This window comes from Mus musculus, chromosome 15 (genome assembly GCF_000001635.26).
Source record: "Mus musculus strain C57BL/6J chromosome 15, GRCm38.p6 C57BL/6J".
In the NCBI taxonomy this organism is placed as follows: Eukaryota; Metazoa; Chordata; class Mammalia; order Rodentia; family Muridae; genus Mus; species Mus musculus.
Genome location: NC_000081.6, coordinates 88,982,803 through 89,009,247, shown reverse-complemented (window position 1 = coordinate 89,009,247; position 26,445 = coordinate 88,982,803). Strand labels below are relative to the sequence as shown.

The 26,445-nt window shown below is 45.2% G+C and overlaps 1 protein-coding gene across 3 annotated transcripts in view; it reads right to left on the bottom strand.

Annotated features, from left to right (window-relative positions):
• The window catches only part of Mov10l1 (Mov10 like RISC complex RNA helicase 1), a 72,262-nt gene extending 45,905 nt beyond the window's left edge, over positions 1–26,357 (bottom strand). For 2 of the 3 annotated variants that reach the window (XM_006521556.1, XM_006521557.1), the window contains exons 1-13: positions 26,187–26,357; positions 23,549–23,733; positions 20,699–20,861; positions 15,330–15,442; positions 14,223–14,407; positions 13,052–13,192; positions 12,353–12,579; positions 11,845–11,968; positions 10,286–10,480; positions 5,215–5,329; positions 3,819–3,996; positions 3,481–3,551; positions 1,575–1,666 (exon numbers count right to left, since the gene is read on the bottom strand). In XM_006521556.1, coding sequence (XP_006521619.1) covers positions 1,575–1,666; positions 3,481–3,551; positions 3,819–3,996; positions 5,215–5,329; positions 10,286–10,480; positions 11,845–11,968; positions 12,353–12,579; positions 13,052–13,192; positions 14,223–14,407; positions 15,330–15,442; positions 20,699–20,861; positions 23,549–23,733; positions 26,187–26,283 — 1,886 coding nt within the window. In that variant the 5' untranslated portion in view covers positions 26,284–26,357. The remainder of the gene's footprint in view (positions 1–1,574; positions 1,667–3,480; positions 3,552–3,818; positions 3,997–5,214; positions 5,330–10,285; positions 10,481–11,844; positions 11,969–12,352; positions 12,580–13,051; positions 13,193–14,222; positions 14,408–15,329; positions 15,443–20,698; positions 20,862–23,548; positions 23,734–26,186) is intronic. The other variant, NM_031260.2, reaches the window with a different exon arrangement.
• Positions 26,358–26,445: the final 88 nt, after the last annotated feature.

The following is a 26,445-nucleotide window of genomic DNA, read 5'->3' as shown; positions in this document are numbered from 1 at the left end:
GTGTGCCACACACACCCAACATATAACATACATGCTCATATGCATGTGTGCACACATGTACACATACATATGTGTACAGATAAAAAGAACCTAATACTAAATCTAAAGGATCCTTTATTTTAGTAGAACAACATAATACAAAACTCAAAAGTGTCCTACAAAGAAAACTCCAGATCTAAAAGGCTTCAGAGGGAACTCTACCAAATATCTCAGGAAGAAATGATGCTCATTCTACATAAAGTTTGCCAGAATATACAGTGTATGTAGGGGGTTTACTGTAGACTAATATATCTTGTAAGTATAAAAGTGAATACATTTTGCAAGCCAGACCTAACAAACATAAAAAGGAACCACAGCATGACTAGGTACCATTCATCTCATAGGCAAAGCTGAGTTTACACCTTGGATTCCTTGCTGAGAGGGCATACTGAGAGCAAGCTATTGGAAATTAAAGTTAATACTATTTACAATGATATTAAACTGAAAAATAAAAAAAAACACTCCAAAACCAAAAACAGGGTCAGGAGTAGTGGTGCACAGCTATAATCCTAACACTCAGGAGGAAGACACAGGTGAATCTCTGGGAGTTTGAGGGCTGCCTGGCCTACATTGTTGAGTTCTAGGCCAGACAAGGCTATATAGTGAGAACCTTACTCAAGAAATAAAAATATCCAGTACTTTAATCTCAGTACTCAGGAGACAGGGTACAATCTCCAAATTCAAGCCAGGCTGATCTAGAGTGAGTTTCAAGATACCCAGAGCTACACAGAGAAACCATGTCTCAAAAAACAAAAACAAAAACAAAACAAGGAACAAATCTGCCACAAATATGCAAAAGCTACAACTGAAAAGTGCATATTGATACAAGAAACTCCAGAAAGATGTAAACAAATGGCGAGCTCCATGCTTTCAAGGGCTAGATGACAATATCCTAACAGTACCAACGTTCCTTACCCTCCCCAAGAGAAATGCCGACACTCAGAAGTCCTCATACGCAGTGAGTCAGTTAGCAGGGGCTAGACCTTTGGAAAGGGGCCCACGGTTCTCCCAGGTTTTGGCACCAGTTGTGAGGGTGCACTGAACGCACTAAGCTGGACTTCTCCATGGGTAGGAAGAGGTTCATCATGACCGAGACTGCTACATGGTTCTCTCTCAGGGACAGAGCGAGTAGCACAATGGTGACTGCCAGGAATCTCTCAACCTAGGGCTAGTGTGGGGACTTGCAGGCCAGAAGAGCACAGTGGCTTTGATATGCACCACAGGAATGTGCCAGTCAAGAGCCAGATGCCCCCTTTGCCAGGGGAGGAAAGGGAGTGGCTCGGGAAGGAAGGCTGAGCAATCCTTCCATTCTCCCCGTCAGCATCCAGCCTGAGCTGCTCAGACTGCCATTTGGGGAGATAGGCAGTGGCAGTGTGTTCTCTGGGGGCTTGGGACCTAACACATGGATCATCTACAGAGTACAGCATGGCTAATATACCATCTCTTCCATGCTCATGGAGACTTCAACTGAGTTACTCAGGACAGACCATCTGGGAGAATGAAAAACATTTGTATCAAACTCACTAAAACCTTACCGATTGTATGTAAACTCCACATCCATAGGTTCAAAATTATACATTTGTTCAAATCCTGGATTAAGTTTAAGAGTTACATCTTCTTCATGAATCTAAAAAAAAATTATAAGTGAGGGATTCAACTTCTACAAAGTAGACTGGCCTTCCTGGGAAAATCTCGCATCTGTATTTGACAATACAATATGAAAATATTGTTTCAAAGTTTGGTATCTTACATATCCTTAAGCTATACAAACAGGAGGATGTCTCCATTCACATCAGCAACACCCCTGTGACACGTACACTGACAACCTGCCGCACACTCCACGTCATCCACGTGCCACACCAGGCCTTCCCTTTTGAGCAGTACTGGGAATAAGTAAAGTTGAGCCTGCATAAAATAACAGCTCATACTTTCTCCTGCATAGCAAAGAAGGAGAGCAGTGGGAGGAGAAGCAGCCCAGCAAACCCAATCACCCTCAGGCAGGCAGCAGCTGAAGCTGTGGCAGCTGAAGCTGTGGCTACCCGCGGCCCTGTCACAGAGTGGCTGCCATTCTCAGAAGATGCTGCCACAGCCCTTCCCTAGGAAGGCTGCCCAGCAGAGGCTGCTGAGTTACCCAGAGATTACAAAAACTGAAAGGGAGTCCACAACCTCAGGTCACTAAGCACACGGAAGCCAAGCTGCTGAAAATGACAGCCATGGCCCTCGCCAGCCTATGACACTGTAGACTGACTGGACCCTCTTCTCTGAGAAAGCTGCAAATGAGAAATGGAAAGACACACCTAAGCAGGCACAAGGCAACTTAAGCCTTACACAGCTTTAAAGAAGCACAGATGACTCAGGAGTAAAGGCAAGAGGGGTACCGGGAAGGCCGCGAAGGCTGTGTGTTCCCTAGAATCCTAGTTAATCTGTCACAAGATGTCATTTGAGAAGAGCAAACCTCAACTGAGAAAACACCTCACTGTCAAGTTAGTGACTGATCTGGGAAGGCCCAGCCCACTGTAGATGGTGCTAACCCTTACTAGGTCGTCTGCCTGAAGTAAGATATCAGGCTGAGCAAGCCATGAGACACGAGTCAATAAGCTGCTCTTCTCCATGGCTTCTGCCTCCAGGTCCCTGCCTTGAAGGTTCACACTTTGGTTTCCTTTGATGATAAACTGTAGCTCTAAGTCAATTAAATCATTTCTTCGTTGCTTTTGGATATGGGGTTTTATTACAATAGAAGCCTAATTAAGAAATCTAGTGCATGCTTGGCAGGAAGATCCTCTGTGAGGGGAGGCGGCTGTTTAGTGGGTAGCTCTCAGCAAGGGCTCAAATGAGTCTTCTCTCCCCAAACTCTACAAATTGGCTCTCCTAGTAGGGCACAATTTTTCCAGGACCAAGAGATTACACTGGCCCATCCTGCTGATTGGAAGGTGTCAGAGTTGACCTCGGTGCGAGAACTACTTGTTTCAGATGCGGCTTCTCCACCAACTAAACCATCCAGGCCTACTGAGTCCAGCCTTCTGCACCAGCCTGAGTATCCTACCCCATGTTCTAGACAGAAAACTGATGGCAGAACCAAGGGAAGCTACACTGAGATGGAGGGTGTAGCACCTGATTTATGGAACACACAGCGTCCACTAAAAAGCCTCAGCACCACACTCACTTAGAGTGCCCGCCCCTCCTCCTGAGGCTCCCACTTGCTAGCTCTTCCTCATCATGTACACAGTGCCCAAAGCTGATTAAATACAAACACGGCTTACGAGTAGTTCTATATAGATGAGAATTATAAACTTTTTTAGACAGGAAGTTCCCTTTACACAGCAAAGATTACTCAAAGATTTGCCATGTCTTTAAATGTCCCACAACGCAGACGAAGCCACTGGAGTCCCTGCTCAGAGGCAGATGGGTGAGTGTGACTTCTTCTGAGGATTATCTTCTCACCTCCATGACATAGCCGATATATTCAATGACATGTCCATTGTATTCTTGAGATTTTAAAATCAGTTTGTCACCTAGGTTAAAAAAATTACCATGTGTCAAACATAAAATCATTTCCCATTTTATTATGAAATCAAGTCTTAATGAAGTATAATAAACTATAACATTTCTGGTATTTGCTGCTTAAAGATAATATCTAACAGAGAAACATGGATAGCATATACTCTGGGTCATTCCCATTTATGTAGATGTTGCTTCCAAGGACAGAAATGGGATAATCCAAGTGTACATCCAGTTCTTCTCTGTCATCTTTATAATCACAGGGAGATCTGAGAGCGCACCTGCATAGAGGGAAGGCCGGCTCTCTGCGAGCCCGGGGACCTCCAGGACCAGCAGATCCCCCTTCCTCTTGAGGACAACTCTGCTCATGTTGTACTCCTTCAGCTCGATTTCTGCATGGATCTCCTCTAGCCACAGCAGGGTGGAGAACTTCTCCTTGTAGTTTGACATGTTCAAGAGCTGAAAAAGAGTCATGCGGTCTATGAAGGCAGAACAGCCTTCCCGGGCCTGTGGCAGGGAAACAAGCAGCCATGGAGTCCAGATGTCTAAATGGCTCACCCCAGACAAGACAATCAGGATCCGAGACTATGCACCTGACCGGCACACCTCATCCTCAGGCTTGTGGAGGACCATAGGGTTTTGGCTCTTCATTGGCTAAACCTCTCTATTCACTGCCATAGTCCAGGCCTCTGTGTGTGTGTGTGTGTGTGTGTGTGTGTATGCACATGTGTACATGTAGGAACACTTGAATGTGTTGGGTACATGTAGAGTCCAGAGAGTGGTGTCAGAATGTCTTCTTCCTCACTCTTCTACCTTCTGTTTTTAAGATTTTATTGTTTTGAAGTGTACAAATGTTTGCTTGCTCGTGTAGCAGGTACACCACATTCATGCAGTGCTGTGAGGTAGGGGCAGAAGAGAGCACTAGAGACACTACACCTGGTGTCACAGAAGGTTGTGAATCACCATGTGGGTGCTGGGAGCCAAATGCAGGTCCTCTGCACTAGGAGCAAGTGCTATTAGCTGCAGAGGCACCTCTCCAGGCCCTTTCATCTTACCTTTTGAGACAGGTTCTCACTGAACCCGGAGCTCACCATTTTGGCTACACTGACTGGCTAGGGAGCCCTGGAATCCCCATCTCCATTTCCAGCCAGGTTAGACACATCCCATCTGTGTTTTAAATTGAGTGACAGGAAATGAACTCAGGCCCTCGTGGTTGCATAGCAAATACCTCACTCCTGAGCCACTTTCCCAGATGTACTGGGCTGGTTTTGCGTGCCAACCTGACACAAGTTAAGAGTCATCAGACAAGAAAAAGTCTCAGTTGAGAAAATGCCTCCATGAGATCCAGCTGTAAGGTATTTCCTCAATTAGTGCTCAATGGGGGAGGAGCTCAATTAGAGCTCATGGTGAGTTTTAGAGGAAAGCAGGCTGAGCAAGCCATGGGAAACAAACCAGTAAGCAGCACCATGGCCTCTGCATAAGCTCCTGCCTCCAGGTCCCTGCCGTGCGTGAGTACCTGTCCTGACTTCCTCCCACGACGGACTATGAGCTTGAAGTGTAATCTGTAAATCTGTGGTGGAATCCTGACAGGAGATCTGAGTCCGAGAACTCGCCCTGGTCGTGCATGAGCACAGTGGTGAGCAGCACCCACCACTCCTACCTCAGATGTTCTCCTACCTCTGCAAGAAGCGGCTGGAAAGTCAGGATGTCAATCTTCTGCTCCACACATTTTTTAAGTCTATCTGGTATTGGATACTGTGGAAGAAAACTTGGAAGTTGTCGCCTCGAGTTCCTTAAAACATAAAAAAGTTAGGTCAAAGTGTATAAGCGTGTACCTTTGTGTGTGCACACATGTGTGCAGTACATACACACTTGTAGAGGCCAGAAGACACCTTTGGGTGTTGTTCCTCAGGTTTATCAACCTTGGTTTTTTCCAACAGTCTCTCTGGCCTAGGGATCTGTCTGTCTCCACCTCCCCAGTGGTGGGATTACAACATGGCACATCACTGTGACATGCTTTTTAATATGGGTTCTGGAGACTGAATTCAGTTTCTCATGATTACATAGCAAGTACTGACTGAACTCAAAGTAATTCTTAATCTAGATGTCTTATATGTTTAGGAGTATGTCTTATCTTTAATGTATAGGTCCAGAAATGTTTCAGATTTTTAAGTTTTCCCCCAGTTTTGAGATGTAACTGAGCTATACTTCTATAACTTCTAGCATATTATTCTTCTTCATTTTGCAATACTTATATTGATTTTATCAGGTATAAATTTTCTGAAATGAAACAAAATCTGAAGCTTTAGGTCATGGTAACATTTAGACATCTTCAGATTCCAGAATACTTCAGGTTTCCGTGATGCTCATATGAGATATTTCTTCTCAGACACTCTGACCTGTTTCAGAAAGGCTAGAGTTCACTTGTCAATGGAAACACCTGACATGAAAATTAGACTAGGTCACTCTGGGTTCAGAATCCTGTCTCCATACAAGCTGTGGCTTGGTATTCTCATTTCTGCAACAGAGCTAGGCAGAGCTATGCAAGCTATAGGGAACAAGATAGGGAAGTCCCAGGAAGTCCTTAGAGAATAAGTCAGTTTTAACTTCCCAAGGCGCTAACTTTTTATTCCTGCACTTTTAGCGAAGGCAAGGTACTAGAAGAGATACTGACACATCACTGATGAGAGCACACTTGGTAAAAGCCACCTTGTGTGGAACCTGCTGGTTCTTGGCTGTTTCTCTGGAGAAATCTAGGTTCATCCCAAGCTTCTACCTTCATCTAGCTAGCTGCACTCAAATTCACAGCAGGTTTTCATCCAGTAAGGCAAAGGACAGAGCTACGGAAATGGCAGAAAAACTGGGGAGAAGTGGAGAGAGAGAACAGGGCCTGCAAGCTGACACAGCTCACGCTGCATTGAGGGAGCAGAGGTAGATGCCCGATCTCTCGACTTCATGGCCACTTCCTGTATAGTGGGTTCATGTCACTCAGGACTCAGCAGGCAGCCTGACTGTGTGTCTCTGGGTAGAAACTTTGAAGTCAACTACAGGACTAATCCAACAGTACTGAAGGGCGCTGCTGCTTAACTCAAGCTCAGGACTGGCTTCACCTCTGCAGCTGGAGGGTTCTCATGGAAACAGACATTTGGAAAGCAGGGGCATGTAGATGTTAATAAAGAACTGACTGCAAAAATTAATGAGAAACAGAGGGACTAAGACAATCAGCACACCTACATACAGGCAGCTTTCTGAGGTCCTGGCTAGCCAGAACTACACATGTAAGACCATGTCTCAAAATCAACAACAGACTTCTACTCACATAGAACAATGGAATAAAAAGGAAAATCCAGAAATAACTCATACAGCTACAATCATTTGATTTTCAACAATGGTGTAAAAACAGCGGCAGAGAAATGACAGCCCCCAAAACAAGTCACACGAGTAGCTCTCTCGTGTATAAGAGTTAAATAGATCCCTACCTCCTGTTCTCTACAAAAAAATCATTTCAAAAATGGACCAAAGATCCTAAATTAAGTCCCACACTCTGAATCTGCATTTCATGATGGAGGCACTGGCAAGGTAGACTGTGGCTACAACAAATCAGTCAATGGAGCAGAGCCTGACAAGCAGAGCTGCATGGAATTAGAAAGCTTTTCTTATAGTAGAAGAAACAACTGGTGTGAAGGAACAGCCTGCAAAGCTTCACCAGCTGACAGGGAACTAAAATCTTTAACTAGCTGGATGGTGGTGGCACCTGCCTTTAATCCCAGCACTTAGCAGAGACAGGCAGACTTCTGAGTTCTAGGCCAGCCTGGTCTACTAACGAGTTCCAGGACAGCCAAGGCTACACAGAGAAACCCTGTCTTGAAAACAACAAACCTAGTATCAATATGAACTCAAACATCAGTCATAAAAATAACAGTAACGGCAACAAAACCAAAAACATCCCAAAACATCCAGTCAATATTTAGGTAAATGAATTGAACAGACAGTTCTCAAAAGAAATACAAATGGCTAAATGAACATAAAAATGCAAATTATATTGCTCAGAGATTCCTTCTGTCTTGGTGATAACAGAGGATACTGAATGCCAGTGAGGACGTGGGAGCCACACCACTGTGGGACGTGAGGTGGTGTAGCCACTGAGGTGAGTACAGACATTCCTCACAGAACTAAAACCACAACTCCCACAGGAGCTGTCCCCAGGGTGCTGTCTACAAGACCCCACATCAGTACAGCACAGAGACACCTGCACATCCATGCTGATTCACTGTCCTCGACAGCTATAATAATGGAATCAGTCCAGATATCCAGCAACAGCTGATGCATAATGTCATGTATATTCATATAAGAGCTTTAGTCAGCCACAAAGAGGAAAACAATTGTGTTGTGTGCTGAAACTGGAGATCATCATCTTAATAAGGAAGGAAGGGGGCTGGAGAGATGGCTCAGTGGTTAAGAGCACTGATTGCTCTTCCGAAGGTCCCAAGTTCACTTCCCAGCAACCACAATCTGTAATGAGATTGGATGCCCTCTTTTGGAGTGTCTGAAAACAGCTATAGTGTACTTACATATAATAAATAAATAAATCTTTTAAAACGAAATTAAAAAGGATGGAAGGGTGGAAGGAAGGGAGGAAGGAAGGATAAGAAAGGAAAATTTTCTCTTATATGTAGAATACAGACTTTTAAACTCACACCACATGGGAAGGCAGAAAAAAGACTGTGTGTGAGGGAAAGGGAGAAGAAAAAAGGAAACAAACGCAGAGACTATTGGAGGGAGGGGTAAGGAGAGGTGTGAGCAGGCAGACCTTGTCAAGGTACAGTTATCTGTGTTTAGAAATATCACAAACCCCACTGTTTTATACACTTAGTTAAAAATTAAAGAGACCCAGGTGTGGTGTGCACACCTTTAATCCCAGCACTCAGGGAGGCAGAGGCAGGTGGATCTCTGAGTTTGAGGCAAGCTTGGTTTACAGAGTGAGTTCCAGGACAGCTAAGGATAAACAGAGAAACCCTGTCTCAAAAAACCAACAACAACAAAATGTATAGAAGTCTGATGTAGTACATTTCAACACCCTGATATCTACAACAGGAGCATGACAGAGCACTGTGACTGAGTGAGCCAGCCGGGAGTCCTGGCAGCACATGCAGGCATTAGACAGCTGGGAGTGAGTGTCCACCACTGCCCAGCCTGCCAGGAAACCAAGAGTCTTATTCTAGAGCAGCAGTCTGCAACCGAGGGGTCACAACCCCTCTGAGGTCACAGGTCAGAGGTCCTGCATGTCAGATACTTACATTATGACTTATAACAGTAGCAAACTTAAAATTGTGAAGTAAATGAAATCATTTTATGGCTGGGGCCACCACACCATGAGGAACTGAATTAGGCTTGCAGCATTAGGGAGGCTGAGAACCACTCACCTGGAGGAAGTCTCGTCCATGGACGTGCTAGTACTCCCAGGGAAATAGCTAGCAGGCTATCAGAGCATTTGTGTTTGTGGGTGGGTACCTTACTTCCTCTGGAGAAACTCTGGCTGGGCGGTGGGAATCAGAGCACTTGCTCTTACCATTACCACCCATCTTGTTCCCAATCTGGGCTTTTTCTCTAGCCAAGAACCCGAAAGTGAGCAAGAACCATCAGCACTGACTGACTGCTCTGTGCCAGGAAACTGCATTTTATGTGCTCTAACCATTTACTCCTCAAACTACATGAGGTAGGGACTATCACTTACAAATGAAGTTAAGGCACAGAGAGGTCAAGAAAATTTCTCAAAGCCACAGAGCTTCTTGGTCGCAGTGCTATAATTCAAACGATGGTCTAAAGCAGCATGGTATCCACAGCTGCCTTCCAAACAACGGTCAAGGTCAAGGCCAGCCATCCCCCAATACTGTCTGCTAATACGCGCTCCTTCCAGCCTACAATGCACAAGTCCATCATCCTCTGTCTTACATTGTTACTGGGTTAACATGGTCTGAAATCCACAATTTTCCAGTATTAGAGAAATAATATTCTTGCCTGCTGGGCTGTGGGTAGCACCTGAACTCAAACCCTCAGGAATGACAGAGGCATGACAATGTGTCCAGCACCCAGGACAAAACCATTTAACCCTCATGCAGGTCACCAAGCTTTGGACCAAACTTATAACAAAATGTGTTCCTCAGAAGTTTTATGCTTTGTTAACTGCAAACAAGAGCAGATGGACCCGGGACCTAACCCAGACAGACAGAAATGGGTCCCACAAACCTGTACTCAAGTCATATAATTCTGGTACCATTCTTGAACAGTACCAGTGACCAAGTAATCCTGGGGCCCAATACAAACCACACTGCAACCAGCCAGCAAGGCACAGACCCTCTGCTGAAGCTACAGCAGAGGGCAGCAGAGCCAGTCCTATCCAGTGGACAGGAGGAGCCAAGAGTCAATCCATTCTGCTTTCAAGTGGTCTCAATATCTGCCAAGGAAAAGCAGAGCTGAGGGGTGCATGGGGCCTGCCTTGCATAGACACTGGTGGGAATAGTCACAGAATCTGCCCTGCTAAGTTCCATGACCACGCATCCTGCCCCAAAACCTGTAAGGAAAGAAGCTCAAACACAGGCCCTGCCCTTGTCACCTCCTCATCTGGGGAGGAAGGGAATGACAAGGGGGCAGGGCGGGGCAGGGGACATGTCTGCTGCCTGCCACACGTGTCTGCCTCTCCAGAACATATAAAGCAAACACAGAAAGTCACACACCCTTCTCCAGGTACCTTTTTTGTGTGGTTACAACAACTGTAGTCTTTGCAGACACTAATGTTTGGGAGCTTTTAGGCTTCTTCCAAGAAAACGGCTCACGCACAGCTATCAGGGCCTCCTCGCTGCTCACCACACTCACTTCAAGATGCCGCCCAATGAGAAAGTCGGAGAAACAGAGCAGAAGCAGCTCCTTGCAACGGCCAGGGTTTCTTGAAACAAAAATAGATATTTAGTCTCAGTTAAAAATGAGACAGATTCAATCTGATTTCGCTTTTGATATTTAAGGAAGCTGCAAAGCTATAAGGAGCAACCATGCTGACTTTTTAGTAATTTTTTTACACAGAAAAGTTTACTTTCTAAAACAGGAAATGTAGTATTTCTCAAGTGTGATGGGTAACCTCAATTGTCAGTGTGGTAGGATCTACAATTACTAGGGAGATAGGCCTTAAGCCCCCCCTCCCATGGTATTTTATCACTGCAACAGGCAAGGTAACGAATACATCAAGATAAATTCAGGTGCTTAAAACAGTCCTTTCCATAACTCTGAAATTTAACAGGGAAAACACTTTCAACATTCCCAAAGTTCCCATATTCCTGACTCCCACTGTGACTGAAATGGTGTGGTTTTCACTTGACTGTTTGCTTCCACGGTGGCTCTAACACAGGTGCTGTTGTGCACAGTGTCCTCTACTTAGAACTACAGTCTTCTTGACCTAGGTACTCCTGTTACTTTATGGTTAAAAACCCAGCTAAGGCCCCAGCAATTTTATATGGGTGACTGAAGGACCTGTGTTTGGTTAAAGGTTACCTACAATCTGATGTAGGTAAAGCGAGGCAGTCAGATTTGTGTCTTCAAAAGGATGTAAATGACTGGTGATATGGAAGGACCCTGGACCAAATATCAACCTTCATGGCCACATGCTTTTGAGCAGCCAGAATGTTAGCGGGAGACGCAGGACAGAGAACACGCAAAGGAGAGCTGCCTGAAAGGCTGTGGAGTACACCAGGTTACAACAGGTGAGGGCGGCAGAGTGGAGACGGGACTTTCCAGTCTGGGCTCTGCTCCTTTTGCCCCCCTTGGCCTCTCCGTTCACTAAGAGATTCCCAGAGGATGAGGAGGGGACATAGACAGACTGAGATCTTGGGGACACCAGGACACAGTGGAAATTAGTTCGAGATGGCTGCCATCAGAAAGGCTCCGAAGTAGCAGAGGATGCTCAAATCTAAATGGGTCATGAACACCATTTTCTTTGCAAAGATAGAGTCAGGTTGTCTGCTGAAGGTAAGAGTGGATTCCAGGGGCTGGAGAGATGGCTCAGTGGTTAAGAGCACTGACTGTTCTTCTAGAGGTCCCGAGTTCAATTCCCAACAACCACATGGTGGCTCACAACCATCCCTCTTCTGGTGTGCCTGAAGATAGCTACAGTGTACTCACATAAAGAGTGGATCCCATCCTAGGTAGATGTTTTCTGGGCCATGCTTGTCTTTGTGATTTGGTTCTATCAAATCACATGGCATGAATGGTTTAACATGTAAGCATCACAGATGACCCAGGGAAGAACCAAGCACATACTTGGCACTGCATGTGACCACAATGTGAGTCTTCTCCCCCGGAGGAATGAGCCCCCCAGGCTCTGGCTCCTGTTTCTCTGGCGTGTTTCCTTTTTCTCTACTTTCTTCTTTACAAGCGCAGCCATCTGGAGACGACATTTATACCAACAGGGTGAGGGGAAGGTAACTTATTCCTAAAAGTGTTGGGAAAGAACGCTCACCCACACATCAACATTTGAAGGCATTAACAGAACAGGGAAGCAGGGATAGGATCTACCTACACGACCAGCCAGGATGGGGACAGGGGTCTGGCCTCGTTGAGGAGCACTCACGTCTCCTAAAGCACATGCTGGCCTATGTGAAGCTGTCTCTGTCCCTGTCCCAACCCCGACACTGCAGGAGCACAAGGACCCACATTCAGAAGGGTTAAGACATCAAGGATAGCCAGGGCATAGGTGGACTTGTTAAGTTACAAGTCAAAAGGCCAGCTCAGTTCCTGGACCTGACGGGGAAGCAGCTGCACCAGCTACCTGGAGAGATTTCTGTGCTGTTCGCCAGACGGCTCTCTGGAATCTCATCAGTTTTGTCTTCTCTGTGATGATTCAATGAATTAACATTTTCACCTTCAGGAACAGACCCAGCAGCCGCTCCTGGGCAGGACTTGCTTCTGCCCTGTGTCTCAAATCTAAACTGGTGTGCTTTATCCCAGTTAGCCAGTCTGCAACTGACAAGCTCCCGAGAGACCTTCCCTTTATTCCTGGAAGAAAGAGAAAAGATCATGTGCTATGGCAGAACTTCCCGAGCGGACATTACAGTCAACCCAACCCACACAATTCAGTGTTGCAAAGGGTCCCTGCATGCACCTGCAGTTTGAAGGACATTTGAGGGTTTAATTTGAAGAAAGTGAGAGATTCTTTTGTTATACAGACCAGCCTTGTCCTTTCAGTAATTATCCTGCAGTGTGTGTGTAGGTGCATGCCTCAGGATGAGCTCATACAAGGCTGGAGAATAGCTCAAGGGAGCCAGCTCTCTGCTTCCACCTTAGTGTGGGTCTGGGGGCTGACATGAGGTTTCCAGGCCTACACAGTGAGGGCCTTTACCAACTGAGACCGCTCATGAGTCAAGGGGTGAAATATTTTATAGACTTTCAGAGGGAAGATAAATAGACATCTAATTATTTCTACAGAGTATCTTCAGTCAGTTTACAAGCAACTCTAGGGCACACTCACTCTATCCAGATCACGATTGATTTGCTTTCTCCTTCCTTCAATGTTCCAAAACTGGTCATTCTTGTAACTTCAATGTCCCCTTTGTTTTTCAGTAAGAGTGCTCCATAGGGCTCCTGAGGGGCCTCACCAAGAGTGGCATCTCTGCAGAAGACACCAGTGTCAAAGGGAGGAGGCGCGGCCTCCCTACAGCACTGCCATCTCTTTCCATCGTTCTCCTGCCTCCCTACAGTACCAACTGACTGATAACATGATGGAGGGCCCAGTCAGGGATTCTTCAAGTCCCACAATTTCTCAAGACATCTCACAGAAGAGCATCACAAATCCCCCCAAAAGCTAATGGGACAAACAGTGGCATCTGACCTACTCCCATAGGGACCCCACTGCTGAGATTTCTGCTCTCTATTGCCTCCCAGGCTACAAAGGACGACTGCTGGAAGGAGGGAAGAAGACACACAGGGCTTTGCATTCAGAGATCTCCCAAACTTGTGTTTGGGATTCTTTCTTTTGAGTACAGTTGAAGGCTATATGACTACATTTCCTTTACAGTGGGATTCAGGGTCTCTTGGGGTCAGGTGTGCAGTGTTATGCCTAACGGGAGGCAGAGGCAGGTGGATGGCTATGAGTTTGAGGCCAGCCTGGTGTACACAGAGTTTTAGTACATCCAGAACTAGAGATTCTAGCTAGTTTGTTTCTAAAAACAAATAAAGAGACTCTTGGAATTCTTCACTCAACCACAAAGAGGATTTTTCTTAACTAGTAGATGCAGGGTCTGGAATGTCTACTGCTCTGGCTTTACTGTCAGTCACACATGCTAAAAGTGTGATTCCACCCTTATGCCAGTATCACACCTAAGTAAAGTTTAAGCCTCTCCCCACCTCTCTCATTCACATGTATGTGTTTATACACGTTATGGATCACTTGGATGTCAGAGGACAACCTCTGCTAGTCCTCCTAACAGTCAGTTCTAAGGATTGAACTCAGGCTGTTAGCCTTGGCAGCAAGCACCTTCTCGTGCTGAGCCATCCTGTTCGCCTGGTGGTATGATCTAGTGGAACCAGAATCGTATACACAACCCGTGACTGACTGAAAAGGTAGACAGCACTTGACTACAACTCTTTAAAATATGCTTAAAACTGTCCCTTTTATTTCCAAAGAATTGTTTGGATACCACCTCTTCACAGGGGTCATGCACAGTGCTCTCCAGATGTAGCATGACTGGCTGCTCTCCACAACCACAGCATTGACAATGTCGTGTCTCCTCGGTATGTACCCTTCCGGCAGCTTCAAGGAGTCCAGGCTGAAGAAGATGCTGTCCTCTATCACCCCGTTCCTCCCACACAGGCTGGAAATGCAAACCTGCAAGTGCAGTGCTGGATATTGCTTCAAAGTGTATACGGATAAGAGGCACACTTCTCAACATTTGCCTCTCTGAGTCTGAATAACCCAGGCTGGCCTTAGAAACCAGTAAGGTCCAGTATACCATGGATGCACAAGAGCCTCCAGTACACCATGGATGCACAAGAGCCTCCAGTACACCATGGATGCACAAGAGCCTCCAGTACACCATGGATGCACAAGAGCCTCCAGTACACCATGGATGCACAAAGGCCTCCAGTACAACATGGATGCACAAAGGCCTCCAGTACACCATGGATGCACAAAGGCCTCCAGTACACCATGGATGCACAAGAGCCTCCAGTACACCATGGATGCACAAGAGCCTCCAGTACACCATGGATGCACAAGGGCCTGGAAGGGTTCAGGCTGAGTGAGAGGTTGGTGGTGGTGCCTGACATCTTTCCCCAGCATCTCTGCTATATCCAGCTCATGCATCCACCTCAACCCAGTGCGAAACCCAATGCTGCTATAACCCACGCCATCCCTAAATCATCAGCTGACAAGTTTGAGGGCCTCAATTCGTCACGTACACACTGTGTCCTAGAACATCTTTAACACATCCAGGGACATGCCGTCAGACCTTAGTTACAGAAGCTGCTGCTGCCTCTGCTTCCTCTCCTAGACGATCTTACTTTTTGTGTGCGGAGGCTCTGCCTGAACGTCTTTGTACTACATGCATGCAGGGTCCTGGGATACCAGAAGAGGGAGGGTAATGGATCCCCTGGAACTGGAGTTAGACAGATGTGAGCCACCACGTGGGTGCTAGGAATCAAATCTAGGTCCTCTGGAAAAACAGCCAGCGCTCTTCACCACTGAGCGACTGCTCCAGTCTCACCTCTACTTCCTTAAGGAAACAAGAAAGCATTCATCAGTGCATTACCTTGTCCACACGCTTGTACCTCAGAGGCTTCACAGAGATTGCCTCACTGCTCCATGTCCCTGGCCTGATCCAATACTCAGCCTCTACCCAGTCACCCTTGCATGGGTGGAAACCTGAAATGGCCAAAGAGAAAATATCAATAGGACTCAAATGTGCAGTGCACTCTGAGCTTATGACACGCTCAAGTAATTTTCAGGCCAGCTTCCCTGATTTCTGTTTTAGGTACCAACCACTCTCCAGCTGCTAAGACACTGAATCTCAACCTTCCTAATACTGGGACCCTTTAATACAGTTCCTCATGTTGTGGTGACCCCCAATCATACAATTACTTCACTGATCCTTTGTAACTGTGATTCTGCCACGGTTATGAAGCATACTATGAATGTCTCACATGAGACCCCACAGGGGTTGTGACCCACAGGGTGAGAGCTACTGCTTGAAGAGAAAGAGAACCCAATATGGTCATTCATTCTTAAATCAGGCTTGTCATCTCACTTTCCCTCAGAATCTGCTTTATTTTGCCATATTAAAAGTAATTTTAACCAGGTGTCATGGTGCACACCTTAAATCCCAGCACTCAGAAGGCAGAGGCAGGCATATCTCTGTGAATTCAAGGCCAGCCTAACCTATCCAGAGAGTTACAAGCCAGAGCTACATAGTGAGATTCAGTCTCAAAAAACCAAAACCAGAATAAATACCAAAGAACTGGGGCTTAGGAGAAAGCATATGCATGAGTTAAAATCCCAGAGTCCACATAAAAGCGATGAGCATGGTAGGCTTGGGCTAAATTATCTCAAAATAAATAAATAAGTGAAAAGTGGACAGCAATTGAGGAAGACACCTGACATCTAATCTATGGCCTTCATATGCACCCACAAAACAAAATGTACACACATCATGCTGGAGAGTATGTGCACAAATTTGTGCTCAAGCACAGGTGCACATGTACACAGATGCACATGCGCACACACATCAGTGTGTCTTTCAAGTGTACTGTGCTAGTGTTGAACTTTTCTTGTTATGACAACAAAGTGCCTGACAAGAGCTGCTTAGGGAAGGAGCTTTGGTGTTGCTCAGGGCACAATCCATGATGACCCAGAGTATGTGGTGCAAAGAGCAGTCCTCACAGTGGTGGAAAGAGCACGACGCAGCTGGTCACTTTGCAGCCACAGTCAGGATCAGATTAGACAAAGACTGGGGGAAGCCCAGGCCATAGGCTGATGCCACCACATTTAAGGTGGATCTTCCCTCCTTGCTCAAATCTCTCTGGAAATACTTTCATGCCTAGAGATATCTCCTGTGATTCTAAATCCAGTCATGTTGATAGTGAATAGTAACCAAGTATACCGGTTGTCAACTTGACACCTAAAATCGTAACATTCCACCTCTGGCCCTCAAAACCTCATGGTATTTCATAATGCAAAAAAAAAAAAAAAATCCCTAAGGTTAACACTCTTCAAAACCTAACCAGAGTCTCTACCAAGATCCAGGCATCCTCTTGAGTGTGAACCTCTATAATAACAACAAACAAAAATCAAGCTACATACTTCTAATATACAATGGACTCAGTACACATCCCTAATTCAAAAGGGAGATATGGAGGCACAGCAAAGAAAGATCCAGCCAAGCAACACTGAAACCCAGTAAGGCAAACACCAACTCTGCAGTCTATGTCTTGTACCTGAGATCTTACGATGGACTAATTTTGGGCTCCAACAGCCTTGGCATCCCTGCTCCTTTAGCTCTGCTGTCTACAGCTTGGGGCAGCTCTGCTCTATGTGTGCTTTCCTTGTTGGACATACTGAGTTCTTCATTATGGAATTAGTCGTCACTATTTCATGCAATGATTTCTCAAGGCCTTCCTTCTTCCAGGAAATCTAACCCTGCTTTACACTTAGTGGCTTCCTGGAACTTTGGTGCAAACCTCTCTAATAGCCCATTAAGAAAACCAGCACCATAAGGACATCACTGTCAAGTTCTGTTTCCAGTTTAAGATGTAGTTTGGTTCCCTTCTACCATAGCTTCTGTAGACCTTGATGGCTAGGGCCGGGGAAACACTGCAGGCAAACACTGTAGAGCACAGCACCTCTGCCGTGGCCTTCTCAGTTCCACTCTCTCCTTTCACACTTTTGTTACGTGAAGTCTCGCCATCAGTGTCCCAGTGTCACAGCACCAAGTCTGAGCTCCTCTTAATGCTGACATGTTTGTTTTAAGAATTCAGCTGCTTTCTTGGCACTGTGGCATCGGTAACTTCAGCTACACTCAAACTAACTCTTCCTACTTTTCTGGTCTATTTCACTATAAATCTAAGAGCAGCAAACAGTGACCACACCACAGCTGATGTGCACCATATCTTGAAATGTCCTCCACTAAACAACTTAGTTCACTGCATTTAAAGTCAGTCTTACTTAAGCTTTGAGGATATAAGCAGGAAGCAGCTGAGTTTGCTTGTAGGTGAACTCCCAGTACAGCCCTGAGTGCTTTCTGAAGCGCTGTGGCCAAGAGTTGGTGTTCCACTCCTGTCTTCCATGTTCCCAATAGGACGGCCATTAAACTCATACAGTTCTCAGCCTCTAGCCTCAAGCTCCAGACTCTTCCACACTTCTCCTGCACACAAACTCCTACGAACCTTACAGCCAGGTTCCTCAAGCATAGCCTTGCTTCTCAGTACTGTCTGTATTAGTTGCATTATTGCTTATCTTATCTTACTGCTGAGACAAAATACTTAACAAAACCAACTTACAAGGCAAGATTTTGGGGTCTCAGTTTGAAGAGGGAGGGAAGGATGGCATTGAGAGCACCTCTGTGGTGCTGGCTGGAATGTGAGGTGGCTGTTTACACCATGTCCACTCTCAGGAAGCAAAGAAGAGTGAGTTCCCATGCAGAGGTTGCCATCTGCTTTTCCTGTTTCATTCACTCTGGGCCCTGCCTGTGCGATGGTACGGCCCACACTCAGAGTGTGCCTCTTGGATGATTTTCAATTCAGCCAGGTTGACCTACTATGTGCGTTGCTGACTTGAGCTTCATAAGTGTCAAATAAGCCAGGTGTGCTGGTACATGCCTTTAATCTTATCATTTGGGAGGCAGAGGAAGGCACATCTCTAAGCTCAGTCAGCCTGGTCTATATAGTTCCAAGTCAGTCAGGACTATATAGTGAGATTCTGCCTCAAAAAATGTTAATTATATCTTGAAATTAAGGGCCAATTTTCTAACAGTTTCTGAAATGAACCTTAATATAATTCTATTATTTTGTATTGTGTGTTTATGAAAAACTCCATCCTCAACATTGGTTATTATACTATCAAAATGCTGACCAAAAGCAGCTTAATTTTAACGTTAACACCTCTTCTCAGATATGTAACAGCACAGAAAAAAGTCATGTGGCCACCCCTAGCTGCATCTGAGTGACCCCCACAAGTTGTGGGCTCAGGGTATATGAGTACATGCAGAGTACCTTGCCAGCTCTCTCCTTGCCACCCTCTGCTAACACTTTCTTTGAGCACCAGGAACAGGACTGGATGGGCCAAATGACCAGGCTGAGCGAGCAGAGAACAGGCAGGCATGGAGGAGCTGTACCAACTGTCTGCTTGGCAGGGCAAAGGACTCTGTCATTGGGATAGGGTCTGGAAGTCAGGAGGGGTATGAGACGAGAGGGCAGATGTTGGTACAAGATTTTTTTAAAAATTATTATTACTATAATTTTTTTAGGTTTTGAGACAGGGTTTTTATGTAGTTCTAGGTATCCTAGAACTTGCTGTGTAGATCAGGCTGGTTTTGAACTCAAGAGATCCTCCTGACTCTGATGTGGAATATATGTGGAGGTCAGAGGCCAACTCTGTAGACTCAGTTCTCTCTCCTGTCATCTTTACAACAGCTCTAGGGCTAATACTCAGGTTGACAGTGTTGCATAATAATATACCCACTGAGCAATCGGACCAGCCTTGGGTACAGGACTTAAAAGCAACAAAGGACCTCAGAATATCAGAAACAAGTGCTGAAGCATCAGTTACTGCCCTAACAACTGGCTGACTGCATGTACATGTGCGTAAAGTCATGATCGCTTATCCCTCTCCCAACCTTGTGGTTTTAGAGTATAAAATGAAACTATAAACTGGATGCCAAAGCCTTTCAGGAATTATTCTGGTTTCAGTGGACTGACAGTGTGTCCTGTCATACACTACCACAGGCGTCAGAGTGCTATTCCAGAAAGGTTTCCACAACACAGTCAACAGTTACAGTGTGAAACACCTTCTGCTTTTTCTCTCTGGGGACATCTCCCATCAAGGTTGCCCTGGGAATGGCTTCTAGCTGGCATGGCTGAACAGTCTAAATAGTCACAGGCAATCTTCTACCAGAACTGAGAGTTCCTTTGAAAAAACAGGTCTCAACATCCCCAGTAGCTGCCTGTCAACTTCATTTTGGCAACCAACGGGTTGAGTCAGAGTAACAGAGGAAGTTTCCTGGTTGGCTGGCACCCAGGTTACAGGCAGCTGATATTTATCTTCTGACATATAGCCTAGTGCCATGCAGTCCGAAAGCAACTCCTGTGGAACCATTTCCAACCCCCTTCCTGTTTGCAGTGTGTACAGCATTTTGCCTGGAGGAAGAACTGACTTGCTGTTCTTGTCTCCAGTGACTAGCATAGGCTTCACTCCAGAGCAGGTAAACAGCAAACAGACCAAATTCAACTTAGCAAATGACACAAGCAAATTCTTCCTTTAAACATAAAAGTAAAATTTTAGTTTGGCTAGAAAGAAAATTTGGGTATATAATCTTGGGAAAATGCAAGGTGATCCAAGTCTTACTTTAACACATGTGAAGTATCATAGAAAGAACTGTTCTTAAACCAATGCTGTAGCTTAGACCTGTAATCAGATCAAGCACTCAAGAGACAGAAATCGGAAGGTCACTGCAAGTTCTAACCTGGCCTATAGTGTAAAATTCTGTCTTCACAAACAAAGGACATTTCCCAGTGGTTCTCAATCTGCGGGGCTTGACCCCCTTGGTAACCTCTGTCTGCAAAAGTATTTTCATTACAATTCATCACAGTAGCAAAATTACAGTTAAGCAGTAGCAATGAAATGAATTTTGTGGGTTTTGGGTCATCACAACGTGAGGAACTGTATTAAAGGACTGCAGCGTTAGGAAGGTTGAGAGCCACTGTCTTAGACAAACACACCATTCTTATATTAGCAACTTAATGATCAATCAATATGTTTGACATATAAAAACAAAAAAGTATTGAAACAGTGACCTCCAATCCAAAGTCCACTCAACATGCAAGAATCCTTGTGTGAGGCCAACACCTGGCAGCCACTCGAAAACATGACTCTTTCCATGACACGCGTAGGCAACTAAACTTAATTTACCTTCACACACACTCTCCAAAGAGAAGTATGTGGTCTGGCTGATATAGCCAGCACCTTCCAACATGGAAGTCACACAGCCAATCAGCACTCTGGGGCTGGAGTCTGACAACCCTTTGCTAGAGTTTTTGCTATCATCTTCCCATTTGTCAGAGACAGCTTCTACCTGTAAGACAAAAGAATGGCTCTTTACACTGTTATAAACAAGAATAAAAACAGATTGTAGGCAATATCCCCATTCTAAATTGGGAAGTTCAAGACCAGGTATGACAGTTGAATGGTGAATATTTGTTTTCTGATTCAGTGAGTGCCTTCTGAAGGGGTTGAGTTTTTAAAGAGTTAAAAAGCACCTAAGACACAGAGGCTGGTGGGTCTCCATCAGAGGCCAGTCTGATTTATGTGAGAGTTCCAAGGCAACCAGGTCTACACAGTGATACCCTGTCTCAAAGAAAAAAATCTTTTTGGTTTTTATTCATGTGTGTATGTGAATTAGAAGACAGTATATAACTGCAGGAGTAAAAGGTGGCTGTAAGCCAGATGATGTGGATGCTGGGGCACACATAGAGCAACAAGCATTCTTAAACCCTGAGCCCTCTCCAGCTCCTGAAGGGATCTAAGGGGCTCTCGGGCTTGTCCTTTACAAGAGCATGAATCCTACTCCTGACCTCACTGGGAATTCCACCACCATGGGACGCAGAATTGAACTAACTTATTTTTGGAGACAGAGCTGTATAGCAATCTCTTCTGAATAAATATGAAAACATTAGCAAACTGAATGTAACAGCATATTATAAGGAACATATACCACGAACAAATACAAAAGTAGTTAAAAATTTCAAATTCAGTCAACATATCACACTGATAGAATGAAATTGTCATGTATTTCCATTGACAGATAAAAATCATTTGATAAAATTCAAACCTTCTGGAATAGGGAAAAAAGAAAGGATGGTATCTTTATATGGTATACTTGTATAAAAATAGCTTTGGTCTTCAGAGATTGTTCAGTAGTTAAGAGCACTGACAGGTCTTTCAGAGGAGTTGGATTTAATTCCCAGCATCTACATAGCAACTAGCAGCCACCTGCAGCTCTCATTCCATCTGTAGCTCTCTGATGCCTTCTTCTGGACTTCTAATGCACACACATAAAGCACACAGACACACTTGCAGGCAAGCACACACATGAAGCACAGACACACATGCAGGCAAAACACTCATACATACTATTTTTTTAAGTACTAAAAATATCTCTAATGACATCATGAAAATTGTCACTATGCAATAAACAGATGCCACAATAATTTTATCTTAAAAGTTTCCAGGCTGGGCATGATGGCATCCACCTTTTATCTCCCCTGCCCCCCCCCAACCCCTCACAATGTTCCAACAGTCCTTCACAATATAAACAACAAAGTAGGAATACAAAGAGAAGTTCTCCAGCATAGTGAAGGCTGTAAATGAAAAATCCATGGATAACATCAACCCAAGGCTGAAAGATGAAAAGCTCTCCTCGGGTCAGGAAACAGGCCAGGGTCCCAGTCTCCTCCCTTCATTCAACACTGTGCTCAAAGTCCTCAGCAAAGCAATTAGGTAAGAAACGGGAACCAAAGACATCCAAACTGGAAACTACTAAAACTGTCTTCATTCACAAATGGCTTGATCCTGTGTGTATAAGTTCCTAAATTTTACATTCTAAAACAGCCCCCAAATGGATAAACCTAATAACTGAATTTGGCAAGTATTAGGCATACAACAATTTGTTTTGTTTTTATGTGCAAGCAATAATGAATACAAAAAGGAAATTAAGCTCTAAAACAATGTGGACACGGTGGTGCATAGGTTAAATCTGGCATTTGGGTGGCTAAGGCAGAAGACCGTGACTCTCACGACTAGTTTAGTTTAGGCTATATAACAAGATTCTATTTTTCTAAAAAGAATATTTAATCAACCATCAAAGAGACAGATTAAAATAAAAAACTTAACCATGTAGCGATATAAAATGAAACACTATAACAAAGTCAAAGGCAATTGTGAGAACTGAAGCAGTAACTCAGGGGCTGTGAGCTCCTGCAGGGACCATGTGGTTCAGAGTACAGATCCTAACATCCATGGACAGGGGCCAATGCAACATTAGTAACTGCTAACTCAATAGTAGTTTGATCATTTTAATTTAACCTATCAATTCTACCGCTAAGAATTTATAGTACTAGTTGAGTATGGTGGTGCACGCCTTTAATCCCAGCACTCGGGAGGCAGAGGCAGGCAGATTTCTGAGTTCAAGGCCAGCCTGGTCTACAAAGTGAGTTCCAGGACAGCCAGGTAAGAAAGAAAGAAAGAACTTACAGTACTAAAGAACTAGTTTTATATGAAAGAGTAAATTACTGAATAGATGCCACTGGCCATCTTTGGTAGTCAGATAACAGAGTCCAGCTTTATACTTTTGTTTTTCTTCACCATGAAGCCTTGGCTGGCCTGGAACTCACTCTGTAGACCAGGTAGGTCTAGAAATCACAGAGATCTTGTGTGCTACCTCACTCGGCCAATCTTTATAATTGTACATAATGTTTTAAAAACACTAAAGAATAAAAAAAAAACCTATTCACGAATATACGCCATAGCATAAACTTATAGGGAGACTTTACTTTTTGAATTCCAATGTCTATGACTTGATCATTTACATTTATCATCATTTGTTTTGTTTTGTTTTGTTTTGTATAGAAATCACTATAACGGATAAAGCCCCTTGTCCTCACAGCCGATTTCACTAGATTCTCCTTGGCTAGGCCATGACTGAGAAGCTAACAAATGTGGTGACTCAGGGTGAGGAGTGACTCCTTATAAACTAGGACTTACTCTGATTGCTTTCAGTCCATTTGACACTTTGTTTTCTTCAACGACAGCAATGACTTCCTGTCCCACGTTCAGAAGCACTTTACTCGTCACAGCGTCATTGGAAAAGTAGATCAAGTCGTCAATCATGCCATAGTCACTGCAGTACCTTGTCACAACGCCCTGCACCGTTTTCAACCTGGTGTCACCTGAGATAAGTGAGCACAGGGGGTGTATTAATAAAAAATAATCATCCCAGGGCCGGAGAGAACGGCAGAGTGCTCGCTGCTCCTCCAGAGGACCCAAGTTCAGTTCCCAGCAACCATGGGAGGGGCTCATAGCCATCTATAGCAGCTGAGGATCTCACACCTTCCTCTGGCCTCTGCAGGTACCCCATACATGGGGTATATTCCTCTCCCCCACCCCTGCCTTTGTCTCTCTCTCTCTCTCTCTCTCTCTCTCTCTCTCTCACACACACACACACACACACAGACACACACACACACACACACACGATAAATCTAAAAGGGGGGGATCCCAAATCCCACTACCATTAAACTCCCCAGGAGGAAGGCAAAGTATGGGCACTCATGGGGGACAGGAACCTAACAGCCTGGCCCAGAGACGCTGCCACTGAGAGATGCTAAGAAGAGTGACATTGAAACAGAAGCCTAGGTGCTGAGGGACGCAAGTAGTGAACATGGTGGGGAGAGCTTTGATTACCAAGCCTGACTGGCTGGTTGACTCTAGCTCTTCTGCCATGTGTAGCCCTGAGGGTGGTAGCTATCTCTACATGATGACTGTTAGACAAATAAATAACTGTGCAATGGATGCACAGACTTCTGAGGGGCAGGCACAGGCTAAGGGGCCCCAGACACTGTCAGGCTTAAACAGACATCCGAGGAGTCCTAGACATGTGCTATTTGCTGTTGTCACCATCAAAGCCACAGTCTTAGAAGGTTCCAAACACAACACTGGGGCATAGAAAAGTGTACCTACTCCAAGAATGTATAGAAACTTGGTCATTTGGTGATCTTTCATGAACTGGGGCTCCAGATATCTTCTTAAGAATCCTCACTATACCTTTCCTGTGACCTTCCATTGGCAAACCTTCTAGTACCCTGATCACATTACTGTCTTAGTCAGGGTTTCTATTCCTGCACAAACATCATGACCAAGAAGCAAGTTGGGGAGGAAAGGGTTTATTCAGCTTACACTTCCACACCAAAGGAAGTCTGTACTGGAACTCAACAGGTCAGGAAGCAGGAGCTGATGCAGAGGCCATGGAGGGATGTTACTTACTGGCTTGCTTCCCCTGGCTTGCTCAGCTTGCTTTCTTATACAACCCAAGGACACCAGCCCGGGGATGGTATCACCCACAATAGGCTTTCTTCCCCTCCTGATCACTATGCCCCACAGCTGGATCTCATGGAGGTATTTCCTCAACTGAAGCTCTTTTCTCTATGATAACTCCAGCCTGTGTTAAGTTGACACACAAAATCAGCCAATACACATGACACAACACCATAAAACTGGAACTCAAGCTGTTACAGAAAGCCACTTTTTTTTTTTTTACAGTGGTTCTCAACCTTCCTAATGCAGTGACCCTTTAATATAGTTCCTAATGTTGTGGTGACCTCAACCATAAAATTATTTTTCTTGCTACTTCACATCTGTAATTTTGCTATTCATAACTATTTCGAATCATAATGTAAATAGCTGATATGTGACACACACACCCCTTACAGGGGCCGTGACCCACAGGTTGAGAACCACCCCTTTGGCCGTATGCCATTATTTTCTCCAGGTTACATTTTGTTACAGAAACCAGCACATCTAAATACAAAAGGCCTTTCAATTACCATGCTGTGCTCAACAACTTCATTTTTTTTTTAATGTTATTTTTAGCTTCTCTTGAAAATTTCACTCTTTTAGAGGATGGCGAAATCCAGGGAGCCACTAGCCCAAGTTCACACGCAAAAGAAAAACTAGAAAGAAAGGCAGCAAGCATGGCCCTGAGCTCCGGGGAGGGGTAACCTGGTAACTCTGGAAGTGAAACCGGAGCTCATGCTGAAAGTCACTGTTCTTGGCAATGGTTCTAACGCCGCGACCCTTTAATACAGCTCCTCCTGTCGTGGTGACCCCCACAACCCTAGACTGATTTTTTTTTGTTGCTTCTTCAGAAATGCCAGAACTGGAAGCCTGGGAATGATAAAGAATCCAAGGGGAATGACTTCATTGCTTTTGGAAAGGACAACTCCAAGTGGTAGAACGATGGTTTCCGGACCTCACTCATCCCACTGAGAGCTCAGTGGGGACCAAAGCCAGGCAGAGAGGGGGCAGCGATATCCAGTTGGCGCGTATAGCACAAAATCACGCACAGTGAAGGAAAGGGACAATGAGGTAGCCATGGCACTGGCCCAAGAATAACAAGGCACCCGTGCAAAAATCACGCACCCTTTTTTTCTCTCTTGAGAAAATGACTAAGAGATACAGCCCGTTTGGGTTTGCGAAGGAAGGGAGGGCCAAGCCTAAGCTTCCAAAGGCCTGTTCTCGAACCACCGAAGGAAGGCGGGAGAGCCCGACCGGAGGGGGTCACAGCTTCGCCCCCACCTCACAGGCCTGCTGAGGGCTTCCAGCGGAGTGCTCCGTGCACCCTTACCTTCCGACAGCTCCCGCCCTGGTTGCCCGACCTCCTCCTCAGGGATGTCCTCCTTCCTCCAGAAGAAGGACACCAGCTTGGCAGCAAGGCGCAGCATGGCATCCACGCGGCGGCGGCCTCCACCTCCGTCCCAGCTTCTTGCCCGCACGCCACAGCCCCGCCCATGGGCCAGCACGCATGCGCTGGTAGAAACCAGCCAATGGGGTTCTTGCATCTGCGCCTGCGCCTGCCTGTCATAGAACTCAGCCAATGGGGTCCC